A 20,570-nucleotide genomic window follows, 5' to 3' on the forward strand; every position below is an offset into this window, starting at 1 on the left:
GGCCTAGACTGGCACTGGGGTGGGGTTCGGGGGGGCACCCAGGCCCTGCTCTCTAATGCTGCACCCAGTCAGCCATTGGCTCAGGCTGGAGGCTGTGCTTGGCACACTGACCCATCCCTTAAATATGCTCAGTGCCTGGCACGCAAGAATCCACCCTCAGAACATTCTCGGTGCTCAGCAGATGCCAATCTGAGCTTGCCAGATGCCAGGTTCTCAGTGTCTGTTGACCTGTCTTTGCCACGCGTGACAGGCTTGGCATGCACTCATCCATGCTTGGGACATGCGAAGTGTGAGTTCACTCAGCAGGTGTATGCAAATTCACGCCGGGTACATGCGCTCGTGTCCAGACGTGCAAGTCCACCCGCGGGCCGTGGCAGTGGCTCAGCGCGCGCTCGTCTGGCTGGGGACACGCCGAGTGTGCAGCACGCGCTGCGCCACGCTGGCTACATGAGGCTCGGGTCATGCCAGCCCACAAGGTGACACGCGCATGCTCAGCACACACTAGCTCACGTGCATTGTGCGCCGAGGGCTCAGCGCACGCCAGCCCACGCTGGTCACCCACTGAGGGCTCAGCACGTACCAGCCGTGTGCCGAGCGTCCAGTACACACCAGACCACACTGGTCACATGCTGAGGGCTCAGCATGCGTGAAGGTGTCCCCACCAGAGGCCCATGCCAGCTGTCCCCTACCCGGCACCCCACCTCACACCACTCAGTCAGGCACAGGCTGTACACACAAGTTATTTACTTCTTATTATGACCTCAGGCCCTCTTTGCCCTGGAAAGTGGGGTGGGCCAGGGGGCCAGGCCCAGCATGCACCCCTACTTCTTCGGGGGCTGATCCCTCCCCCAGCTTGGCTGGGTCCTCTGCGGCCACAGCATCAGGCTGGCGGGGGCGGAGGTAGAAGCGGGAGAGCAGGGGGGGAGCCTGTGGGAGCCACAATGGGGCAGACAGAAGCAGGGGCGCGGGGACAGGGATCGAGACCCGGAACACCCGGGCCCGCGGGGGCCTCGCAGGCCTGGCCTGTCCGCTGGACCGGGCCTCAGAGCAGGCGACAGGCGTTGCCCACGCTGTCGGCTGAGGTGTCAAGGTCATGGCTGTAAGGGGAGTCCCAGTCCCTCAGGAAAACGGCCTCCAGCTGGCTCCGCAGGCCGCCCCGCCCGTTCTGCGTCACCAGCAGCGAGGTGCCCGCCGTCTCGGTGAAGTAGCTGCCGGACCAGTTGGAGGTTCCTACAGGGAGCGGGGGTCCAGAGAGTCAGGGCCCGTGGTGCTGCCTGAACCCACTTCCGTCCCCCCACCCCGGCGGCGCTCAGGACACTCACCGATGTAGGTGGCACGTTCAGTCACCATGTACTTGTTGTGGTTGACGCGGGTGTAAGGGACTCGGGCCTGGGTCTCGTCCGCAGGGACCACAAAGAGTTTCTGAGAGGGAGAGGAGATGCGGGGTTGGGTTAGAGAAGCCCCAGGGTCTGGGGTGGGGAGTGGAACCAGGTCCGCGGGACTGGGGACTCAGCTGCTTCCCTCGTGGGCCTGGGGGCCAGAATGGGTACTCGGTAAACGCCGGCTGAAAGGGAGGACCCCGTCGCCTCATATGCCACCTGTGCCCTCTAGAATGACTCCTATTCATCCCTTAGGTCTTACCTCAGATGTCCCCTTTTCCAGAAAGTCTTCCGCGACCCCTCAGGCTGCGGCAGGAGCTTCTGCTGGGCTCCCCCATCCCAGCCCTAATCCCTCTGCCCGTGCCCGTGATTCTGGCCCACTCTGGGTCGTCCCTGTCAGAAGACAGGTGAGCGCCACGATTGCTGTGTCCCCGGTACTGCCCTGCACAGGGGCTGACGGGTAGGTCTGGGGTAGGCGCTTACCACCTGGATGTCAAAGTGGGTGTGGTTGTCACGCAGGGCGGCCAGGGAGAGCAGGAAGGCCCGCATGGATGGCTCAGAGTGCCCCCAGCAGCTGACCAGCAGGCGCACCTTGACGCCCCGCTCATAGGCAGCCCGCCGCAGCCCGTCGTCAATGGCAGGCCAGAACCTTGGGGAGGGGGGTGCAGGATGCGGAGGGAGGCCTCACTTCAGCTTTAGGGAGCCAGGCCTGGGTCCCGCTGCAGCTTCTGAGAAGCCCCAAGCCCCCACCCCATCTCTAGCTCCAAGCCCTGCCCCCCCCCCACCAATCTTCTCATTGTCTTGTCTGCTGCCCCCAGACTACCTGCTCTGAGCCCCCAGAGTCCAGTCATCCCCCCTTCCTATCCCAGATCTCAAACCCCAACCCTGCCGCCCCAGACCTGAATACCCTTAGTCCCACCTCCCAAGCCCGTCATCCCATATCCAGCCCACACTCCCGGCCTCCTACCTGCAGAAATCCCACATCCCGCACCCTCTGCCTTAAGTCTCCAGTCCCCCGTCTCCACACCACCCCCCGAATATTCTCATCCTCTTCTCTGTCCCCTTCTCCTTGTCTTGAGCATCCAGACCCACTCTCCCTGTCACCTCTGTCTCTCCCCATGGCGTCCCCTCCCTCTGTCCCCTGGCCTTGGCCCCGTGCCTGCTTTCTGGGCCCCATCGCTCTCTCTCCTGTCTCCTCTTCCACTCGCGGTGGCTCCCTTCCCCAATCCCTGTCCACGCGCCCAGCGGTACCTGTGCGGGTGGGAGAACTCCATGGTGGGCAGGTAGTTCATGACCGCGATGTAGACGAAACTCCGGGCATTGTCCACCACGTTGAGCAGGGCTTTCAAGTCTGGGGTGCGGCCACTTGGACACAGTGGTGGGGGTGCACTCTGGGGGACGAGGGGGACAGTCAAGACGCATGTCCTTCACAGTGGACCCCTGCTACAGACAGCTTGTCACGAGCCAGGTCCTGAGGGTCTCACTAATGCTCAGCCTCCATGAAGGGGAGGGATAATTACCACGTCCTTTTTTGCAGGTGAGCAAACGGAGGCTCAGAGAGGGTGAGTGATTTGCCTAAGGTCACACAGCTGATAAATGGAGCCAGGGTTTGAACCGAGGCTGTCTGGTTCCAGAACTTATGCTCTAACCCAGTGGTTCTCGACATGAGGTCCCTGGTCAGGCAGCAACAGCATCACCTGGAAGCTTGTTAGAAATGCAAAGTCTTGGGCCTCACTGCCCAGGGCACACAGAATCAAGGTGCTGGGGTGGAGCCCAGGAATCTGGGTTTCAACAAGCCCTTCTGGTGATTCTAATGCATGCTCAAGTTTGAGGACCTCTGCTCTAATCAATTTTGTCCCTGACTTACAGTCCATCCTGATGGCACTCATGTGCCCAGCCACACCAGGCCCTTCACCCAGCTCTCTCCATCCTCACAACAGGTGAGCAAACTCGAGCTCTGAAAGGGGCAGTGGTAACGGGGGAACCATTAATGTCCCGTGGGAGGTCACTGGAGTAAAGGACCCCAATGAATCGTATCCCTCCATCCATGCCTTAGTGTGGCCCTCCAGGATGACACTGGGCTTGGCCAGGTGACTTGCTCGGGGGGACCCACGTTGGCCACCCCAACTAGTGAAAATATCAACAGCTAAAAACAGCGGTGCCTTGTCCAGAGTGCCAAGGGCAATAGTGGCTGCTGTCCCATAGAACTTCCCACATTGATGGAAATGCTCTCTATCTGCACTGTCCAGTATGGCAACCGCTTGCTGTGTGTGGCTGCTGAGCACTTGAAATGTGGCTAGTGTGACTGAGGAACTGAGTTTTTAACTGTAGTTCATTTTAATTGATTAAAAATGCGACATGCAGCTAGCTATACTGGACAGGTCACCCAGGGCTCGGCCTGCATGGACCCAGCCGTGCCTCCTCACTAGCCCGAAGAGGTGGTAAATATTGCAATACTTATTTTCTACGTGAAACCAAGGCCTAGGGAGGTTGGGACACAGCCCAGGCCCCTGAGTGAGCAGAAATGACAGCCAGTGGTCAGGAACCCCCATCCCTACCAAATCACTGGGCAGGGCTTGATGGGGGCCGAGAGAAGGCATGTGGCCGGGGTGTGACGGGCCCCTCTTCCCTCGGACTCACTGCCAGGTAGGCCAGAGCAGGGGTTCCATTGAGGCAGATTTCCATTGGTGTCTCTTGATTGTAGCGGGTGTCATAAAGCCGGGGCCAGGTTGACGGGATGGAACTGCCCGCCTGGCCCAGGTACCAGTAGGCCTCGAAGATCTTGGTCAGGTCTCGAGCTAGGCAGCTGCAGTTGTACATGACCACGCCCAGCTCCTTGACCTGTGGCAGGGCAATGCTGAGCCCGGGGGTGGTGGCCTGGTGCCCACAGATGACATGGACACCTGCAGCCCCTCCCCCTGCCCCCCCAAGTCCCCCTTCCTGTCCCTTGCCCTTCTATCTCCCCCTCTCTCTGCCCCTGTCTCCCTTCTTTCTGCCCCTTAACCGCGCCCCCCCACTTCCCCCAGCTAAAGTCCTGGGATGGATATGATCTTGACTCAAGACTAAAATCTTAAGTTTTGGTGAAAATCAGTTATTCCAAAGCTCCAGGTTTCCTGAACCTTTGCGTACACTGTTGCTTCTACCCTCTGCTGAGCTCCTACTCAGTCTTAGGTCTCAGCTGACAGTTTCCTCCTCCAGGAATCCTGCCTTGACTGCCCAGCCTGTGTCAGGCATTCCTTGAGGCTCCCAGGGTCCCTTGGGCCTCCTTCATCACCTTCTCTGGGGACAAACCTGCCTCCCCATTGGACTGGGAGGGCAGGCACAGGGGATGTCTCAGAGACAGCTGTGTCTTCAGCGTCTCCCTGCGGAGCTGGTGAGATTAGGGGTTTGGAAAATATTTGTTGAGCAAATGATCACTGCCTAAGCTGTACCCTTTTCCTGTCCTGTGCCAATTCCTACAGCTCCTCCAGTTATCAGATTAGTTTTCACCTCTTTTGGGAGACTTTCCTTGGTACCCCGGGTTGGGTTGCCCATCCTGGCCCTGACCCCTCCACTTGTGCTCCCCCCTCGCCACCATCTCAGACTTGACCCTTCTGGGCTGACACTGTCTGGGGACAGGCCCGTCTCCACCCTGGACCGGGAGTTCCAAGAGGTCCACCACATTCCCAGCATCAGAACAGGGCTGGGCTTAGAGCAGGCACGCAGAGAGTGAATCATGAAGGTCAAATGGGTGGACAGGGCCTGGAATGTCCTGTAGATGCCATCGGGGATCAGAGGGGCCTCCCTGAGCAGAGCGAGGGTGGTGGAGGGCTGGATATGGGGGTGTTAGGTAGGAGGTGGGACGGAAGCCATTGCAGAGACTGGAAGAGAGGACTCTGGGGTTGAGGTGGGGCACAGTTGGAGGCCAGGTGCCCTGTGGGGCAGGGAGCGGCCTAGAAGCGCGGTGGGCAGGGTGCAGGCAGACCTGGGTCAGGGAACGCCAGTCCATGTTGGCACTGCCGAGGTAGAAGTGGGTCTGGTCTACCACCCAGAACTTGGTGTGCAGGACGCCATGGGTCAGCTTCTGCATGTCCACCATGCGGACCTGGGCACCTGGACGGACACGGGTGGTGGTCAGGGGCTGGCTTGGGCAGCCCCAGGCCCAGCCCACCCCCAGCTGCCCCCTAGCTCACCGCTTTGCAGCAGGGCCTGCAGATCTGCCTGGGGCTGGGGCCCACTTGGCTTGCTCACGGCAATGCGGACCTTCACACCTCGGGGTGCCAGGGTCTGTAGCTGCCGGAGGACCTCCTCGCCCTGGGGGGAGGGGAGAGCCTCTGAGGGGCTGGATCAGCCAACTCTCCAACCCCACGCAGCACCCCCCATGGAGTTGTTTTGAGATTAGGCTTTTAGATCTGATCAGGCTTTACATTAGCCGGTACACTCAGGGAAGGCTTTACACAGGTTAAGATGTTAAAACCTTTATCTGTTTTATTTTATTGATTTTTTTGCCACACTGTGCGGCATGTGGGATCCTAGTTCCCCGACCAGGGATTAAACCCGTGCCCCCCGCAGTGGAAGTGCAGAGTCTTAACCACTGGACCACCTAGGAAGCCCCAGAGTCTTAACCACTGGACCACCTAGGAAGCCCCAGAGTCTTAACCACTGGACCACCTAGGAAGCCCCAGAGTCTTAACCACTGGACCACCTAGGAAGCCCCAGAGTCTTAACCACTGGACCACCTAGGAAGCCCCAGAGTCTTAACCACTGGACCACCTAGGAAGCCCCAGAGTCTTAACCACTGGACCACCTAGGAAGCCCCAGAGTCTTAACCACTGGACCACCTAGGAAGCCCCAGAGTCTTAACCACTGGACCACCTAGGAAGCCCCAGAGTCTTAACCACTGGACCACCTAGGAAGCCCCAGAGTCTTAACCACTGGACCACCTAGGAAGCCCCAGAGTCTTAACCACTGGACCACCTAGGAAGCCCCAGAGTCTTAACCACTGGACCACCTAGGAAGCCCCAGAGTCTTAACCACTGGACCACCTAGGAAGCCCCAGAGTCTTAACCACTGGACCACCTAGGAAGCCCCAGAGTCTTAACCACTGGACCACCTAGGAAGCCCCAGAGTCTTAACCACTGGACCACCTAGGAAGCCCCAGAGTCTTAACCACTGGACCACCTAGGAAGCCCCAGAGTCTTAACCACTGGACCACCTAGGAAGCCCCAGAGTCTTAACCACTGGACCACCTAGGAAGCCCCAGAGTCTTAACCACTGGACCACCTAGGAAGCCCCAGAGTCTTAACCACTGGACCACCTAGGAAGCCCCAGAGTCTTAACCACTGGACCACCTAGGAAGCCCCAGAGTCTTAACCACTGGACCACCTAGGAAGCCCCAGAGTCTTAACCACTGGACCACCTAGGAAGCCCCAGAGTCTTAACCACTGGACCACCTAGGAAGCCCCAGAGTCTTAACCACTGGACCACCTAGGAAGCCCCAGAGTCTTAACCACTGGACCACCTAGGAAGCCCCAGAGTCTTAACCACTGGACCACCTAGGAAGCCCCAGAGTCTTAACCACTGGACCACCTAGGAAGCCCCAGAGTCTTAACCACTGGACCACCTAGGAAGCCCCAGAGTCTTAACCACTGGACCACCTAGGAAGCCCCAGAGTCTTAACCACTGGACCACCTAGGAAGCCCCAGAGTCTTAACCACTGGACCACCTAGGAAGCCCCAGAGTCTTAACCACTGGACCACCTAGGAAGCCCCAGAGTCTTAACCACTGGACCACCTAGGAAGCCCCAGAGTCTTAACCACTGGACCACCTAGGAAGCCCCAGAGTCTTAACCACTGGACCACCTAGGAAGCCCCAGAGTCTTAACCACTGGACCACCTAGGAAGCCCCAGAGTCTTAACCACTGGACCACCTAGGAAGCCCCAGAGTCTTAACCACTGGACCACCTAGGAAGCCCCAGAGTCTTAACCACTGGACCACCTAGGAAGCCCCAGAGTCTTAACCACTGGACCACCTAGGAAGCCCCAGAGTCTTAACCACTGGACCACCTAGGAAGCCCCAGAGTCTTAACCACTGGACCACCTAGGAAGCCCCAGAGTCTTAACCACTGGACCACCTAGGAAGCCCCTTTATCTGTTTTAATAATTGGCGCTCTGAGCCCTGCTAGGGCCTCCCTGCCACTCCTGCCCTTCACAGGACCTTCCCAAGATCCTGACTTGGAAGTATCAATGCCCGTCACAGAAGGCACCTCTGGGCACCTTGCAGGATGTTGGGGGCACAGTGCAGGCTTGGGATCTGGGAAGGTTTGGGTGAGGCTTGATGATGCCAATAACATTAATAGCAACAGCCATTGATTCCCTGGTTTCTACTGTGAGCCAGGCCCTTTCTAAGCCCCTTTACATGTGAACTCACTGACTTCTCACCACTCTCACTGATGAGGCAAATCTGAGTATATCCCAAGGTGCAGATGGGGAAACTGAGCATTGGAGAAATCAATGGGGAAGCAGGATTTGAACTCAGATGGTCTGCCTCCTTTATGCTTTGAACCATTCCAGTAGGAACCAGCAGGGCGTGGGAGCTCATGACTTTTTTTTTTTTTTTGGCTTGGGGGATCTTAGTTCTCCAACCAGGGATTGAACCCGCGCCCTCGGCAGTGAAAGCGCAGAGTCCTAACCACTGGACCGCCAGGGAATTTCCAGCTCATATCATTTTTAACTGTCGTATATTTTTTCAGGCAGTGCTTAATAAACGTCACAATTTTAATACATTTTAAGCCTACCTCTGACAAAGAGTGGCAGCAGGGAAAGGGGAAAAAAGGGACAAACTCACCATGTCTTTCAATGAAGGGCTTATCCACCTAGGCTGTTCCTTGTCAAATCTTGAAGTTTTATGTTTTCTAAGTTTGTCTGCAGACCCTAACAAGGCTATCAGAGCAAATGCTTATAAAGGGCTGATTCTGTCGGGCATTGTGCTATAATTGGCAGGGATTAGCCCGTTTCATCCTCACAAGAGGGGAGTGCTAGATATTGCCCCATTCTACAGATCAGGAAACTGAAGACCGAGAGGTAAGGTGACCTGCCCAAGGTCACACAGCTGGGAAGTGGCAGCCTGGCTTGAGGCTGGGCTGGTACTCACTCCATGTTTCCATTTCTTTGTGTGACAGGGTCGGGGCAGCTTGTGGGTGAGTGATATCTGCCAGCCTAATCCCTCGTAACCAAACCCATACCCTGACATTCAGAGGCCTCCAGATGACTCTGACAAAATGCCCCCAGTCCAGAGGGCCATGTGAAGACAGTTGCTTCCAAACACCTGTGTCCAACCCTCTGTGTGAGACATGTCCACCTGCCTCCCGGGCTATAGGGAAACCCCTTCCATCCACCTCCCCAATGCCTCCCCCCGCCGCCCCCCGCTGCCAGCCAGGTCCCAGGTTGCCAGGTACCTGCTGAGCAGAGGGCTCCTGAGTGTGGGTGTCATTGTTGGTGAGGGTCCAGTAGAAGGAGGCAATGTCCAGGCTGCTGTGGGCACCGGCGAGCAGGCCCAGCCACGCCTGGCTGGTGGAGGGGTTGCTCGTGGAGGCATTGGGGAAGTCCAGGCCCTCGGGAATGCTCTCCACCAGCACTGCTCTGGGGGGTGGGGGGAGGCAGAATCAGCCATGGGGGGCTGGAATGTGAGTGCTCACTTGTCTGCCCACGGAGGATGGAAGACTATGTGTATTTGTGTCTGTACTCATGATTCTCTGTGTGTCTGCATTTGTCTGTCTAGAGGTGTGGAAGGAAGGTTGTGCATGTGGATGTCTGTGTGTGTGTGTGTGTGTCTGTCCACAGATGTGGATGGAAGACGCCATGTGTGTCTGTTCACAGACAGACAGAAGATGATGCTGTGGCTGCCATGGCAACAGTGTGGGGGAAGGTGGCGGGCATGGAGGGAAGAACCGTGACGGTCCACTTGGGAGTCGGCGATCACCTTATTCTGTCTCGACCACTGTCTCGACCAGGCCCTGCTTAGTGCGTGTTGAAGTGTCCCTGGCCTGGCAGGGCCCCTCCCCCCACCATCCGAGGCGCCCACGCCCCCCTCCACTTACTCGCAAGGGTCATAGCAGGGGGCTGGGCGCTGGTTGGGCCCAAAGAGATGCAAGTCGCCGTATTCCCATAGAAACAGCTGAGTCATCAGGGCACCGAAGCCCACAACCGCCAGGATGAGGACCAGCAGGACCCAACGGGCTTTCTGTGGGGAGGAGGAGGCGATCAGCCAGCCCAAGGAGGGCAGCCCAGGCCATGGCTGAGACAGAGTGAGGGTGGCGGTGGGCTCCTACCTTTTCTGCAGCTTTCCATGCCTCGATCTCGTTCATGGGTAGTTCGCTGGTGGGCTCCTCAGCAGGCACCTTCAGCTGGGGGACAGGGATGATGGTGGGTGGGGGGGTGACAGGGCAGCTCAGTGGGGCCCCCACCCTCTGCTGGGTCCAGCCCTCCCCACTGGGTCTCCCATCCACCTACCTCCTGGTACATCAGTTTAGGCTTCATCTTGCTGGCAGCCAGGGGTTATACAGATTCCAGCGGGAAAGTGGGTGTGTCAGGGTCTCCAAACTGCGGGGAACAAAAGCTGGCACTGTGTGGGGTGTTCTAGGCTTTTGGGGGACATCACAGAAAGCAGATCAGCCTCGGGCTCACGGGACTCACTGGGTCGCCTTGTCTGTGATCACGGGGGCCCCTGGCACTGCGCCTGTCACCCCTAAAGGAGGAAGCTGACTGCTGGTCAGTTGGGATTTCGAAATCCCTCAAGGTCCAGCTCCTCTGCTTTCCTCCTGTCCCTCTGCGGTGCCCTCCCTGCCCCCCTTTAGTGCCCACCATGCCCCCCCCAAGCGCCCACCCTGCCCCTCATCAGCACCCACACTGCTCCCCATTAGCGCTTTCCCTTCTCTGAGCTCTAACCTATACATTCCCAAAATGACAGCTCCGGATTGAGTCAGCGGAGCCCTAAATCTTTGTGCTTGGCTTCTCCCAGCCCTGGGATTACCCAGAAGTCATTTTCCAGGTGGCTCCTTTGCCCTCACCCTCAGGTAACCACTAGACAGCTCAGGCCGGGAGCCCAGGACCATCGCGGCCTCACCGCCAGACCCCAGCCCATCCCCGCAACCATCCACCCCTACCCTACCCCAGAGGGGCCTCGGCCTTACTCGGCAGGCGGCTGCTGCTACCTCCACGGGGCCCCAGCTTCTGCCCCCACAGGCTGAGCAGGGGCGGGAGGAAGGAGGGGGCGGGGCCCGAGGGGGCTCCGCCCACTGCAGCGGGGAGTCTGCGCAGTGAGCGCGCCGGTCCGGGCTCACCGCAGGGAGAAGGGGGGCCTGGCAGCCCAGTCCAGCCAACCTGACGGGGGTGGAGGGAGAGTACATGGCTGAGCGATCGGCTTTGCTACGGTCCACCCTAGAGCCCCCATGTGGGGTAGGGAGGCCACAGGTAAAGAGAAAAAAGTCCCCCACATCTTTTCTCGTCTGCAAACCATGTGAATTTTTGTACCATGGGCATATATTACCTGGTCAAAAATAAATACATAAATAAGGTTGACTTTAAAAATTATAAAGTGAAATGGAATGATCAAGGCTGAATAACATGATTTAGGGACGTAGCGATGAAATCAGCTTAGAAGACACAGCCCACGCTAAGGGAGGGGAAGAGCGGTAGGGGGGAAGGGGATGGTGGGTTTTCCCTTGGACTGTGGATTGCAGTCAGTGTTCGTTAAAAAAAAAAAAAAAAAAAAAAAGTCAACTGATATTTTGATAAGGATTTTAAAAATCTTGTCTCTTAAATCCAGGCTCTGGCTGGAGGGGTAAGCAGGGTTTCCCACATACCATCTCATATCTCCGAAGCAGGATTTAAGGCCACAGATGGAGAAATAAATTGGAGGTCCCCCTCCCCGCCCACCTTTCTCAATGAAAGAGGGGCAGGACCCCCTTCCCCACATCCAGGCAGGAAGTCAACAAATGCAGAGGATTATTACTGAGGGAAGCAACAGCGTTGGAAGTGGTTGCCTTGACAGCGGGATTTGGGGGTGGGTCAGGATTGCTTTTTATCGTCCGCCTATTTTCTTTTTTAAAATTGTGAAATATGAGCGACTTACAGAAAAGAAGAGAAAACATCTCTGTGCAGGTTAAAAAATAATTATAAAGCCTACACAGGTGTTGCCGCCTCCCAGGTTTTGTCACGTTTTTAAAAATTCATGCGCACGCATTAATGTGTTTTAAAAAAAGAAGAAAAAAGGAAGGACATTCCAAAAGGGAGGCAGGTTCTCTCCTCACCGCAATATCCTGCCTAGATCTGAAAGGATAATTTGGAAGCCCCTTTCCCCCCAACGTCTGATCCCAGACTGTCATTGTCAAGGGCGGAAGAGCACAGCTAGATCCCCTCCTATCATTGCAGCGAGCGAGCCAAACGGGGATGGGTCAAATGGATCCAGCAAGAAATGGTAACAGATCAAGGTTATTTGGAACTCCAGAGGTCACCAAGAGAAGCAGAAGATAACTGTCTTGGATGTGGCTGACCGCAGGGTTGGAGGGTGGGGGGAGGGGGAGGCATGGGGCGGGAAACAAGTTTGCCTTTTATTTATTTATTTGTGAAGGGCCTTGGTGAGAAATGTTTTATTTAAGAATATGGGGTTGGAACAGCAGGTGATGTGAAATTAGGGAAGCTAAGATAAACAAAAACAAAACTGGGCAGAGGTAGGACGTGGAGCTGTGAGGGACGTCACTCTGCAAGGTGAGCCAGGGGAAGTGGGATGGCCGGTAATAAATCAAAAATAGGAAGAAAATAGACGGCATTTCATTCAGTTTGTTAGCGACCTTTTGGCTTTCAAATTGTGCCGTGATGACAGGTCTGTAATGATGGGTTTAATTTTGACTTGTTATATTTTTATCAAAGCAATACACCTAAGGTATCAATATTTAAAAAGAAAACTAGTCCTGAAGAGGTGGTGTAGATTGGGTTAGATTGGCGAGGCAGTTAACACTGTGGCTTCCAGAGCCAGGTGCCTGATCTTAATATGAGCCTCAGTGTGTACGTGACTGACTTCAGAGGAGTGACAGTGCATCTGTGCCCTAGTTTCCCCATCTGCAAAATGGGCACAGCAAGAACAGCACCTACTTTTTACAAGGCTGTTCATTAATTTTGCACACATTTATTGAGTACCTGTGCACCAGGTATTGTTTTAGGCACTGGGGCTATCACTGTGGACAAAACAGAGGTGAGGAAAGACAGACAAAAAAACAGTATTAAATTAAATTATATGTTAGAAGGTAATAAGTGCTATGGAGACTCAGGGAAGAGGGACAGGGGTGGGGCCGGGGTCGGGATTGCTTGCAATTTGCAGAGAAGGGGATACCTGAGGGAAGAAAACTTCAAGGAGAGGAGGAATGGGGCTACTGGACATCTTGGGGAAGAGTGTTCTAAGCAGAGGGAACAGCCAGTGCAAAGGCCGTGAGGCAGGAGTGTGCCTGGTGTGGATAGGGAAGAGCAAGGAGGCCGGTGTGTCTCTAGTGGAATGGCCTGTGGGAAGAGGGAGAGGAGGTAAGTCTGAGGTCACAGGACCAGATCATGCTGGGCTACCTGGACTGTGGCAAGAAGGATGGGGCCACAGGTAGGTTCTGAGCAGAGGAGGGAACATGATCTCCTTTGGGGGTTGTGGTGGGTTGAATGGGGGCCTCAACATAGATATGTCAGATGTGGTCATCACTCCTGGAACTTGTGAATGTGACCTTATTTGGAAAAAGGGTCTTTGTAGATGTAATTAAGTCAATGATTTAAAGATGAGATTATTCTGGATTATCTGGGTGGGTCCTAAACCAAAGGGCAAGTATCTCTAAAAGAGACAGAAAAGAGACACGACCAGGGAGGCAGCGATTGGAGTGATGGGCTGCAAACCCAGGTACACCTGGAGCCACCGGAATCTGGGGGAGGCAGGGAACAGAATCTCTCCTAGAGGCTCTGGAGAGAGCACGGCCCTGCTGACACCTTGATTTTGGACTTCTGGTCTCCAGAACTGTGAGAGAATAAATTTCTGCTGTTTTAAGCCACGCAGTTTGTGGTCATGTGTTATAGCAGCCCCAGGAAACGAATACAGGTGTTTACAGGCTCCCTCTGGCTGTGTGGGGAACTGACTGGGGTGGGCGTGTGATTTGGGGGAACACTGAGGAGGAGCAAGTTTGGGAATAAATTTTTTTTTAAATATCAAAAATAAATAAATAATGTGTGTTTTTTGAACATGTAAAATTTGAGATGTCTAAAATCTGAGTGGCTCCTTCGAACTAAAGGAATTCATATATATCAAGTGCATAGAATGGGCATGCAAGAGGTTCTCAATAAATATGATTGTCTCAAGGGTCCTAACAGCCAAAAAGAAAAGAAAAAAGGCATGATTCCCTCCGCCTCCGTCCTCCCCACCCTCGGCCAGGCAAGATGCCTGCTTTTTACTGTGGGCCTTTACTATTTTAAAAAATGCACATAGGCCTTCCATGGAAATTAAATTATGAGGCTCAGGCTCCTAGCTGCGGGGGCCCTTCCCCAACATCCCAGTCTCCGAAAGAGGACTGTGGCCTCAGCTGGACAGGTATCCAGCATCCTCAATCCCCAGATCCCTAGGGGGAGCAGGGCAGGGTGAAACTGAAGCAGGATATGGACAGCCGGGCCGACACAGCCAGGCCGGCAAGTGCTGGCCTTCTCAGCTCATCTCAATTCCAGGGTTCCCAGGAACCTAGAACTCACCCTGGGGCTCCAGTGCAATGTCCAGGCTGGTCCTCATGCCCTGCTTCCTCGCTGGTGTAGGGGGCACCTCCACCAGCAGGTGTGCCCCCTCCCAGTGAAACAGGAGGGAAGGGGGCAGGGCACAATCTTTAAAAGAATGACACAGTCGTTGAGGATACAGCATAAACTGGTTAGAACCAACCAGGTCCAAGGTGGCGGAAGATTTGACTTCCAGGAGACTTTGAGCCTCATTTTATACATTAGCACAGGGGTCCCCAACACCCTCGCCAGGGACCGCTAGCAGGCCACGGCCTGTTAGGAACCAGGTCGCACAGCAGGAGGTGATTGGTGGGCGAGTGAGCGAAGCTTCATCCGCCGCTGCCCATCGCTCTGCCGGAACCACCCCACCCCCACCACGCTCGTGGAAAAATTGTCTTCCACGAAACCGGTCCCTGGTGCCAAAAAGGCTGGGGACCGCTGCATTAGCATCTGCTAAATGACACAACCATAGGTGCCATGACAGTTCCAAGGTGACCATAAAAGACCAAAAAGGGGGCGGTGGCCCAATTCCTGGAAATCTCCTCCCCTTCCCCAAGACAGTTGGAATAATCCTCCCACTCATTAGCCAGGGAAATTACCCAGCCCATAAAAACTAACTACCCCATATTTCCGGACCTCTCGCCTTCTGAGATGGCCCACACTCTATGGAGTGTGTTTTTCCCAGGGCCGTTCTTGCCTTTTGAGATGAACCACATTCCGTTTATGGAATGTGTATCTCTCTAAATAAATCCACTTTTTACCTATCACTTTGTCTCTCACTGAATTCTTTCTGCGCTGAGACATAAAGAACCTAAGCTTCATTAAGTCCTGAGACCAGGTGTGCGGTTTCAATGAAAAGAACGTGGGTTCAAATCCCACTCTGGGTTTTGGCTGGGTTCGAGTCCCAGCCTGTGGGACTGAGTTGTGCAGTTTCACCAGCCCACAGAATATCTCCCTGTTCCCTTGGCTTGTGCCCTGCCTGACTTGGGTTGTGAACCACAGGGCACAGAAAAGGAGGAAGCAAAAACCACCTGGCTTTTGAGACACGTGCTGGGTCATAGCTCCCTGAACACCCATGAGGGTCGGGGTGGGAGACTTGATCCCTCTTCCATAGCAGCGTTTTGGGTTGGAGGGGCCAGGGTTCAGATCCCACCCCTGTCACTTTCTTATTCAGTGACATCGGGCACGGGGCTTTAACCTCTCTGAGCCCTGCTGGCCTCATTCATAAAAAGGGGATCACTTTATACCCATCTGGGGAGTGGTGGCTGGGGGATCTCTGAATGGTTTAAGGGGGTGCGTCTTGCAGTCCCAAACCCCTGGGTTCAGATCTCAGCTCTGTGTGTTACTGGGAGAAGAGGCTCCCTTCTCTGAGCCTCACCTGCATTCTCAGAACAATGGGCAGACTAATACACCAGCCTCACGTTTGCTGGGCAGTCAGTGAAACCACCCATAGCAGGCAGGTAGCACAGATACAAGCTGGCTGCTTAGCTGTGTCCCCTAGTACCCTGGGCACACTTTTATCATAGATAAACTTATATGTGTCCCTTAAAAAGCTAAGTCTATGTCCGATTTATTTCTCTACCCACCGTGTGCCCAGCACGTTGTAACCACTCAATAAATGTTTATTGAAAACAGAAGAAAAGAAGCAGTAGAATGGAAACCCTGGAGAAAAGACTTTCTTAGATGTCTCTCTAGATCTAGTGACACTCAGTGTATACACAGTGTGTAAGTAGCTCGTGTTCTAAGCCCAGAGCAATAGGGTAGGTGCAGATAATGGCACCTCAGCCTGAGGGTAAAATTCAAGGTCACTTCAAGGTTGATTCAAGCCGTCTGAAAGTGCAAAGAAGGGTGTGGGGCCAGTTAGCTGCTGAAGCCCACGTGAAGCACTGGACAGGCCACACCTCAGGAAACATTCACTAACCTATGGACCTTCCATACGGTTCAAAACAGAACTGTTCTTGGGTTTAAAGGAGCCGATTTTCATTCTATTGTGCAGACCCCTTCGGACTGACTGCACAATTGTCTGTGGTCAAGTCTACAGAAAACAGAACAGAGCACTGGTTTTGTAAACTTTTTTTTTTGTTTTGTTTTCAGCAGTAGACCTTTTATTTCAAAGGACCCCCTAGAAGGTGCCCCTTCTAGGGAGAGAAGATGCTCAGTCTGAAAAACAATTAAATAAGTAAAAAAATACACACACAACCCCCTGTCCCCCAGCACCCCATCATGAATGGCGACTGGAACTCAAAAATCTAAGCTGTCCCATCCGTACTCAAACCCCCTCTGTGGCTCCCCATTGCCTCCAGGACCAAGTGCAACCATCTTACGATGTCCTCTTGGGCCCTACATGGACGGCCCCTGTGGACCTTCCCCACCATTACAGCTTCAGTCCCCCTTTCTGACTCCAAAGCTGTCTCCGATTCCCACCTCCTCCCTGAATTTCAGCTCTGGAAGTCCCATGGCCTCCTAGACACCTCCACCCAGGTGTCCCTAAGCCCCATACACCCACCATGTCTCCAACTGTCCTTAGGATCTCTCCCCAACCTGCTCCTCCCCCGGGTCCCCCTTCCAAGGACAGCTGTTCTACCCATCCTTCAGGTCTCAGCCTGTGTGCTACCTTCTCCAGAAAGCCCTGACTCCCCCAGAGTCCTGGGCCTTGTCCTGGACTGCCCACAACTTATCCACTTGGCCTCCCAAGCGTGTCTCCCACCCACCCCTTTTCTCTCCCCTCCATGGCGCCGAACTGGCCTCTCCCACTTGGGTCCCCACTCCAGCCACATCCCGTGGCTCCCGGCCTCCACTCAACCCTTCCAATTCCCCCTCCACCTGAGTCTGACTTGTCCCCCCTCTGCTCAAAACCTCTCTGTGGCCCCCCAGTATCCGCAGGATAGTCTCAGCTCCTCACTGTGGCTCCCAAAGCCCTGAATGATCTCCCCTTAATAACTTCTTGGGCTTATTCTCTTACCATCCCTGATGCCCTAGTCATATTTAATATTTTTCAGTTCCTCGAACTGAAACCACACTTTTACCACCAAACCTGCCCACAGCTTCTCCTCCTGCCTAGCATACCTTTTTCTCCACTTCATGTTGCTTATTCCTATCAGCTCGTGTACCACTTCCTCCAGGAAGCCCTCCCTGACCCCCTGTCTGGTCCAGGCATCCTCTTTGGGATTTGACTGTCCCCTGGGCTTCTCTATCCCAGCCCAGATCCCTCTGCCTGTGTTTCCCCCAACCTGGCCCTGACCACTCTGGGCTGTCACTACCTGATGATGGATCTGTTTCTCCCACTGGACTGCAAAACCCGTGAGGGCAGGGCCAGGCTGGCTCAGTCACTGCTGTGTCCCCAGTATCACCCAGCACAGGGACGGTACATGGCAGATGCTCAGTGGCCAGTTCATCCATCTATTCATTCAATGAGTATTTATTTAATGAGTACTGCTGACAAGCCCTATCTAGAAATTGGAGATACAGCACAGAAAAACAGAAAAAAAAAAAAAAAAAAAAGTCCCTAGGAAGGAAGAAATTCTTTTGAGGGAGTAAGACAGTAGATTAAATGAGCGAAACATACAGTTGGCGCCTTGGAGAAAAATAAAACAATGAAAATGGTTGATGTCTCAGTTCAAAAAGAACAACACAACACATCTGGGGCAAAGAAGCATTATTATCCCTGTTTTTCAGATGAGGAGGTAGGGCTCAGGGAAATCACTGCCCAGGTCACACGGCGTTGCTCTGTCGGCCAAGAATTTGAACCCAGAGCTCAGTTCTGTTCCAGGACACTACACTGTCAAACCAATTCCCAAACACAGAATAAGGCAGAATGTCTTTTCCTTGCCACCCTCAGGGAGGTCGGAGCCTGTGAAAGGATAGGATGTGGGAGAGCGGGGCTCCTTACATCCTTATTGAACCAGGCACTGCTCAAAACACTTTATATATTCAATTCTAACAGCAGTGGTTTTTTTAGCCCCGCTTAACAGATAAGGGAACAAAAGACCTAGAAAGGTTAAGTCACTGGCACAAAGGGACACAGCCAGGAAGCAGTGGAGCCAGAATTTGAGCCCAAGCTGCCTCAGGGTCCCGGGTGTAGACAGCTGCCTCTCCTGCTGTGTAACATCTGTAGATCTGTGACTCCCTCCGTCCCTCCCCAGTAGACTCTCAAAACCCCTACCAACATCCCTCCCCCACCCCACCCCACCCCAAATCTTTGAGAGGGACATTTGAAGCTTTCTCCAAATACAAAGGATATGTGAGTGCAGCTTTAAGAAGAGGAGTCTGGCTGTCCTTCCAACCAGGCTGCTCTTGCCAATCCATCCTTGGTAGAAGTTCTCCAGCTCCTGCTGCTTCTTCATGTCACGTCATGTCACATCAGATCACAACCCTCCTCTCCTCCACATCCTCCCATGGCTCCCACCTCACTCAGAGTAAAGCCAGAGTCTTCTCCATGGCCCGTGAGACCCCAGATGATCTGCCCCCATCACACCGCTGACTTCATCCCCCATCCCTCTCCTCCCTCACTGGTCTCCTTGCTATTCCTTAAATATCCCATGCATGCTCCTACCTCAGGGCCTTCGCATTTGCTGTTCTCTCTGCCTACAATGCCGCTCTTCCCCCAGAAAGCCATGTCACTCTCTCCCCTCTTCAAGTCTTTGTTCAAATGTCACCAGATCACCCTACTTAAAACTATAATCTTTGCATCCCCCAACTCCCTCCTAACACATCATATAATCTACTTACCTGTTTGTGTACTGTCTCTTACCCCTGCTAGAATGTAAACTCCATGAGGCCAAGGATCTCTGTTTTGTTCACTGATGTGTCCCCAGTGCCTAGCACAATGCTGAGCATGTAGAACATGCTTAATAAATATTTATTGAACGAATTAACTTGCATTTTCATTCCCATGTTGCAGATGTAGCAACTGAGGCACAGGGACCTTAAGCCAGCTGCCCAAGGTCATGCAGCTATTTAAGTACTAAATGCTAGAACCAAGATTGGAACCAGGGTGTTCCAGTCCCCAGGCACACATTGTAATGACTGCCCTACACGGCCATGCTAAGGCAAGCTGAGTGACGAAGACACTTACCTTTCCACCTGGGGATTCAGGGTTGCTGAGGTTTGACAAAGGTGTGGTGAGACCTGCCTCATCTCTCTGCACCCCCAATTCTATAAGTCAAGGGAAGGTTGGGTCTAAGCTATCTAGAGTCTTCCCCCCACCAAGCGCTCCTCGACTCTTGCCATTGGCTAAGTGCTCTCAATTTGGGGGTGGGAAATCAGTCACTCCAACAAGGTAAGGAGATAGGGATTAAGTATTTACATGAGCAAGGTTCGTGATGGCTGATGGGTCACCCCCTCAGGTGTGGTGATGTGGCAGAGGTGAGGACAGCATAGAGATCATGATGTGGGACAGCAGGGGTTGGCTGCTGTGGCAGAGAGTGTCAGGATACAGGGAGTGGTGACGACACCACGGTAGTGATGAGGGCAGCTGGGGGGAGGGGGAGAGCGACAATGAGGAGGGGATGAAGGTGACTGGATGAGGGTGAGGGTGAGATGATTAATCATATTAGCTCAAACTGCCACATCAAGCTGGGCATGTCACAAGAATAAACTAGCAGGATCCTCACAATCATCCCTGACGTAGGTGTCCTTGTGTGCGTTTCACAGATGAGGAAGCTGAGACTGCAAACGTGTGATTAGGTGGTCAAGGTTACCCAGATGTTTAGTGGTGGGGCCAGGATAATGGGCTCTAGTACCCGGTATGTGAGAGGGGACACGGGGAAATAACGGAGACATGAAGGGAAGAGAAACAACTGTAAGGCAGGGTAGGTCCTTATGGGGACAACTAGAAGCATTAGGCACAGGCAGTGACTGTCAGAGGAGCAAAGGTGACGGGGAGGGATGGAGACATAAAGGACGAGGAAGACATAAGGGAAGCGTGAGCGCAACTTAAGGAGATGGAGACAGGAGGCGTGCGAAGGTGACACGGGGGTATGATGACGATTTATGAGAAGGACTTCGTAAAGGAGTAATAGCAACAAAAGAGGGGTGCAGGCGATATGAGAAGGCGACACGACTTAAAGGGGGGTGACTGCGACATTTGGTGGCCATGGGGACTTAAAGGGAACGAAATCTTGTTAAGGGGGCTGACGGCGACATAAGGAGGGTGATGGCGACATAAGCGGAGTGGTAACGATTTAAGCGGGATGCAACATAAGGGGAGGAATGGGGACACAAAGGGACAGAGGACGGCATAAGAGGAGAGATGTATTACAGACGAAGGACGACACGAGGAGGGCAGCCGAGACGCCGCGCCCCCAGATCGCATATTACCTGCACTCCACGTCTCCCACTCCGGGACTCAGCCCCGCACGCACCTTCTAGGCTGGAGCCCCGCCCGACCGCCCCCGCCGCGCGCAGGCGCACTCCTGCTAGACTGCGG

At 54.3% G+C, this 20,570-nt stretch overlaps 1 protein-coding gene across 4 annotated transcripts; it reads right to left on the bottom strand.

Moving 5' to 3' along the window:
• Positions 1-729: 729 nt before the first annotated feature.
• Positions 730-20,568, bottom strand: PLD3 (phospholipase D family member 3). Of its 4 annotated transcripts, XM_059905498.1 has the most exons (14): positions 20,462-20,546; positions 14,126-14,251; positions 10,549-10,738; positions 9,869-9,958; positions 9,688-9,762; positions 9,457-9,599; positions 8,815-8,998; positions 5,552-5,672; positions 5,344-5,471; positions 4,020-4,220; positions 2,631-2,770; positions 1,863-2,028; positions 1,323-1,422; positions 730-1,230 (listed from the first exon to the last, which is right to left on the bottom strand). In XM_059905498.1, the coding sequence occupies exons 4-14, from the start codon at positions 9,893-9,895 to the stop codon at positions 1,043-1,045; spliced, it is 1,473 nt and encodes a 490-aa protein (XP_059761481.1). In that variant the 5' UTR covers positions 9,896-9,958; positions 10,549-10,738; positions 14,126-14,251; positions 20,462-20,546; the 3' UTR covers positions 730-1,042. The 4 variants fall into 4 exon arrangements, with proteins under 4 accessions (XP_059761481.1, XP_059761480.1, XP_059761483.1 ...); XM_059905497.1 differs by lacking the exon at positions 14,126-14,251 and having other exon boundaries at positions 20,462-20,568; XM_059905500.1 differs by lacking the exon at positions 14,126-14,251 and having other exon boundaries at positions 10,527-10,738; positions 20,462-20,568.
• Between the last annotated feature and the right edge of the window lie 2 nt (positions 20,569-20,570).

Source organism: Balaenoptera ricei, chromosome 19 (assembly GCF_028023285.1).
Source record: "Balaenoptera ricei isolate mBalRic1 chromosome 19, mBalRic1.hap2, whole genome shotgun sequence".
Lineage (NCBI taxonomy): Eukaryota > Metazoa > Chordata > Mammalia > Artiodactyla > Balaenopteridae > Balaenoptera > Balaenoptera ricei.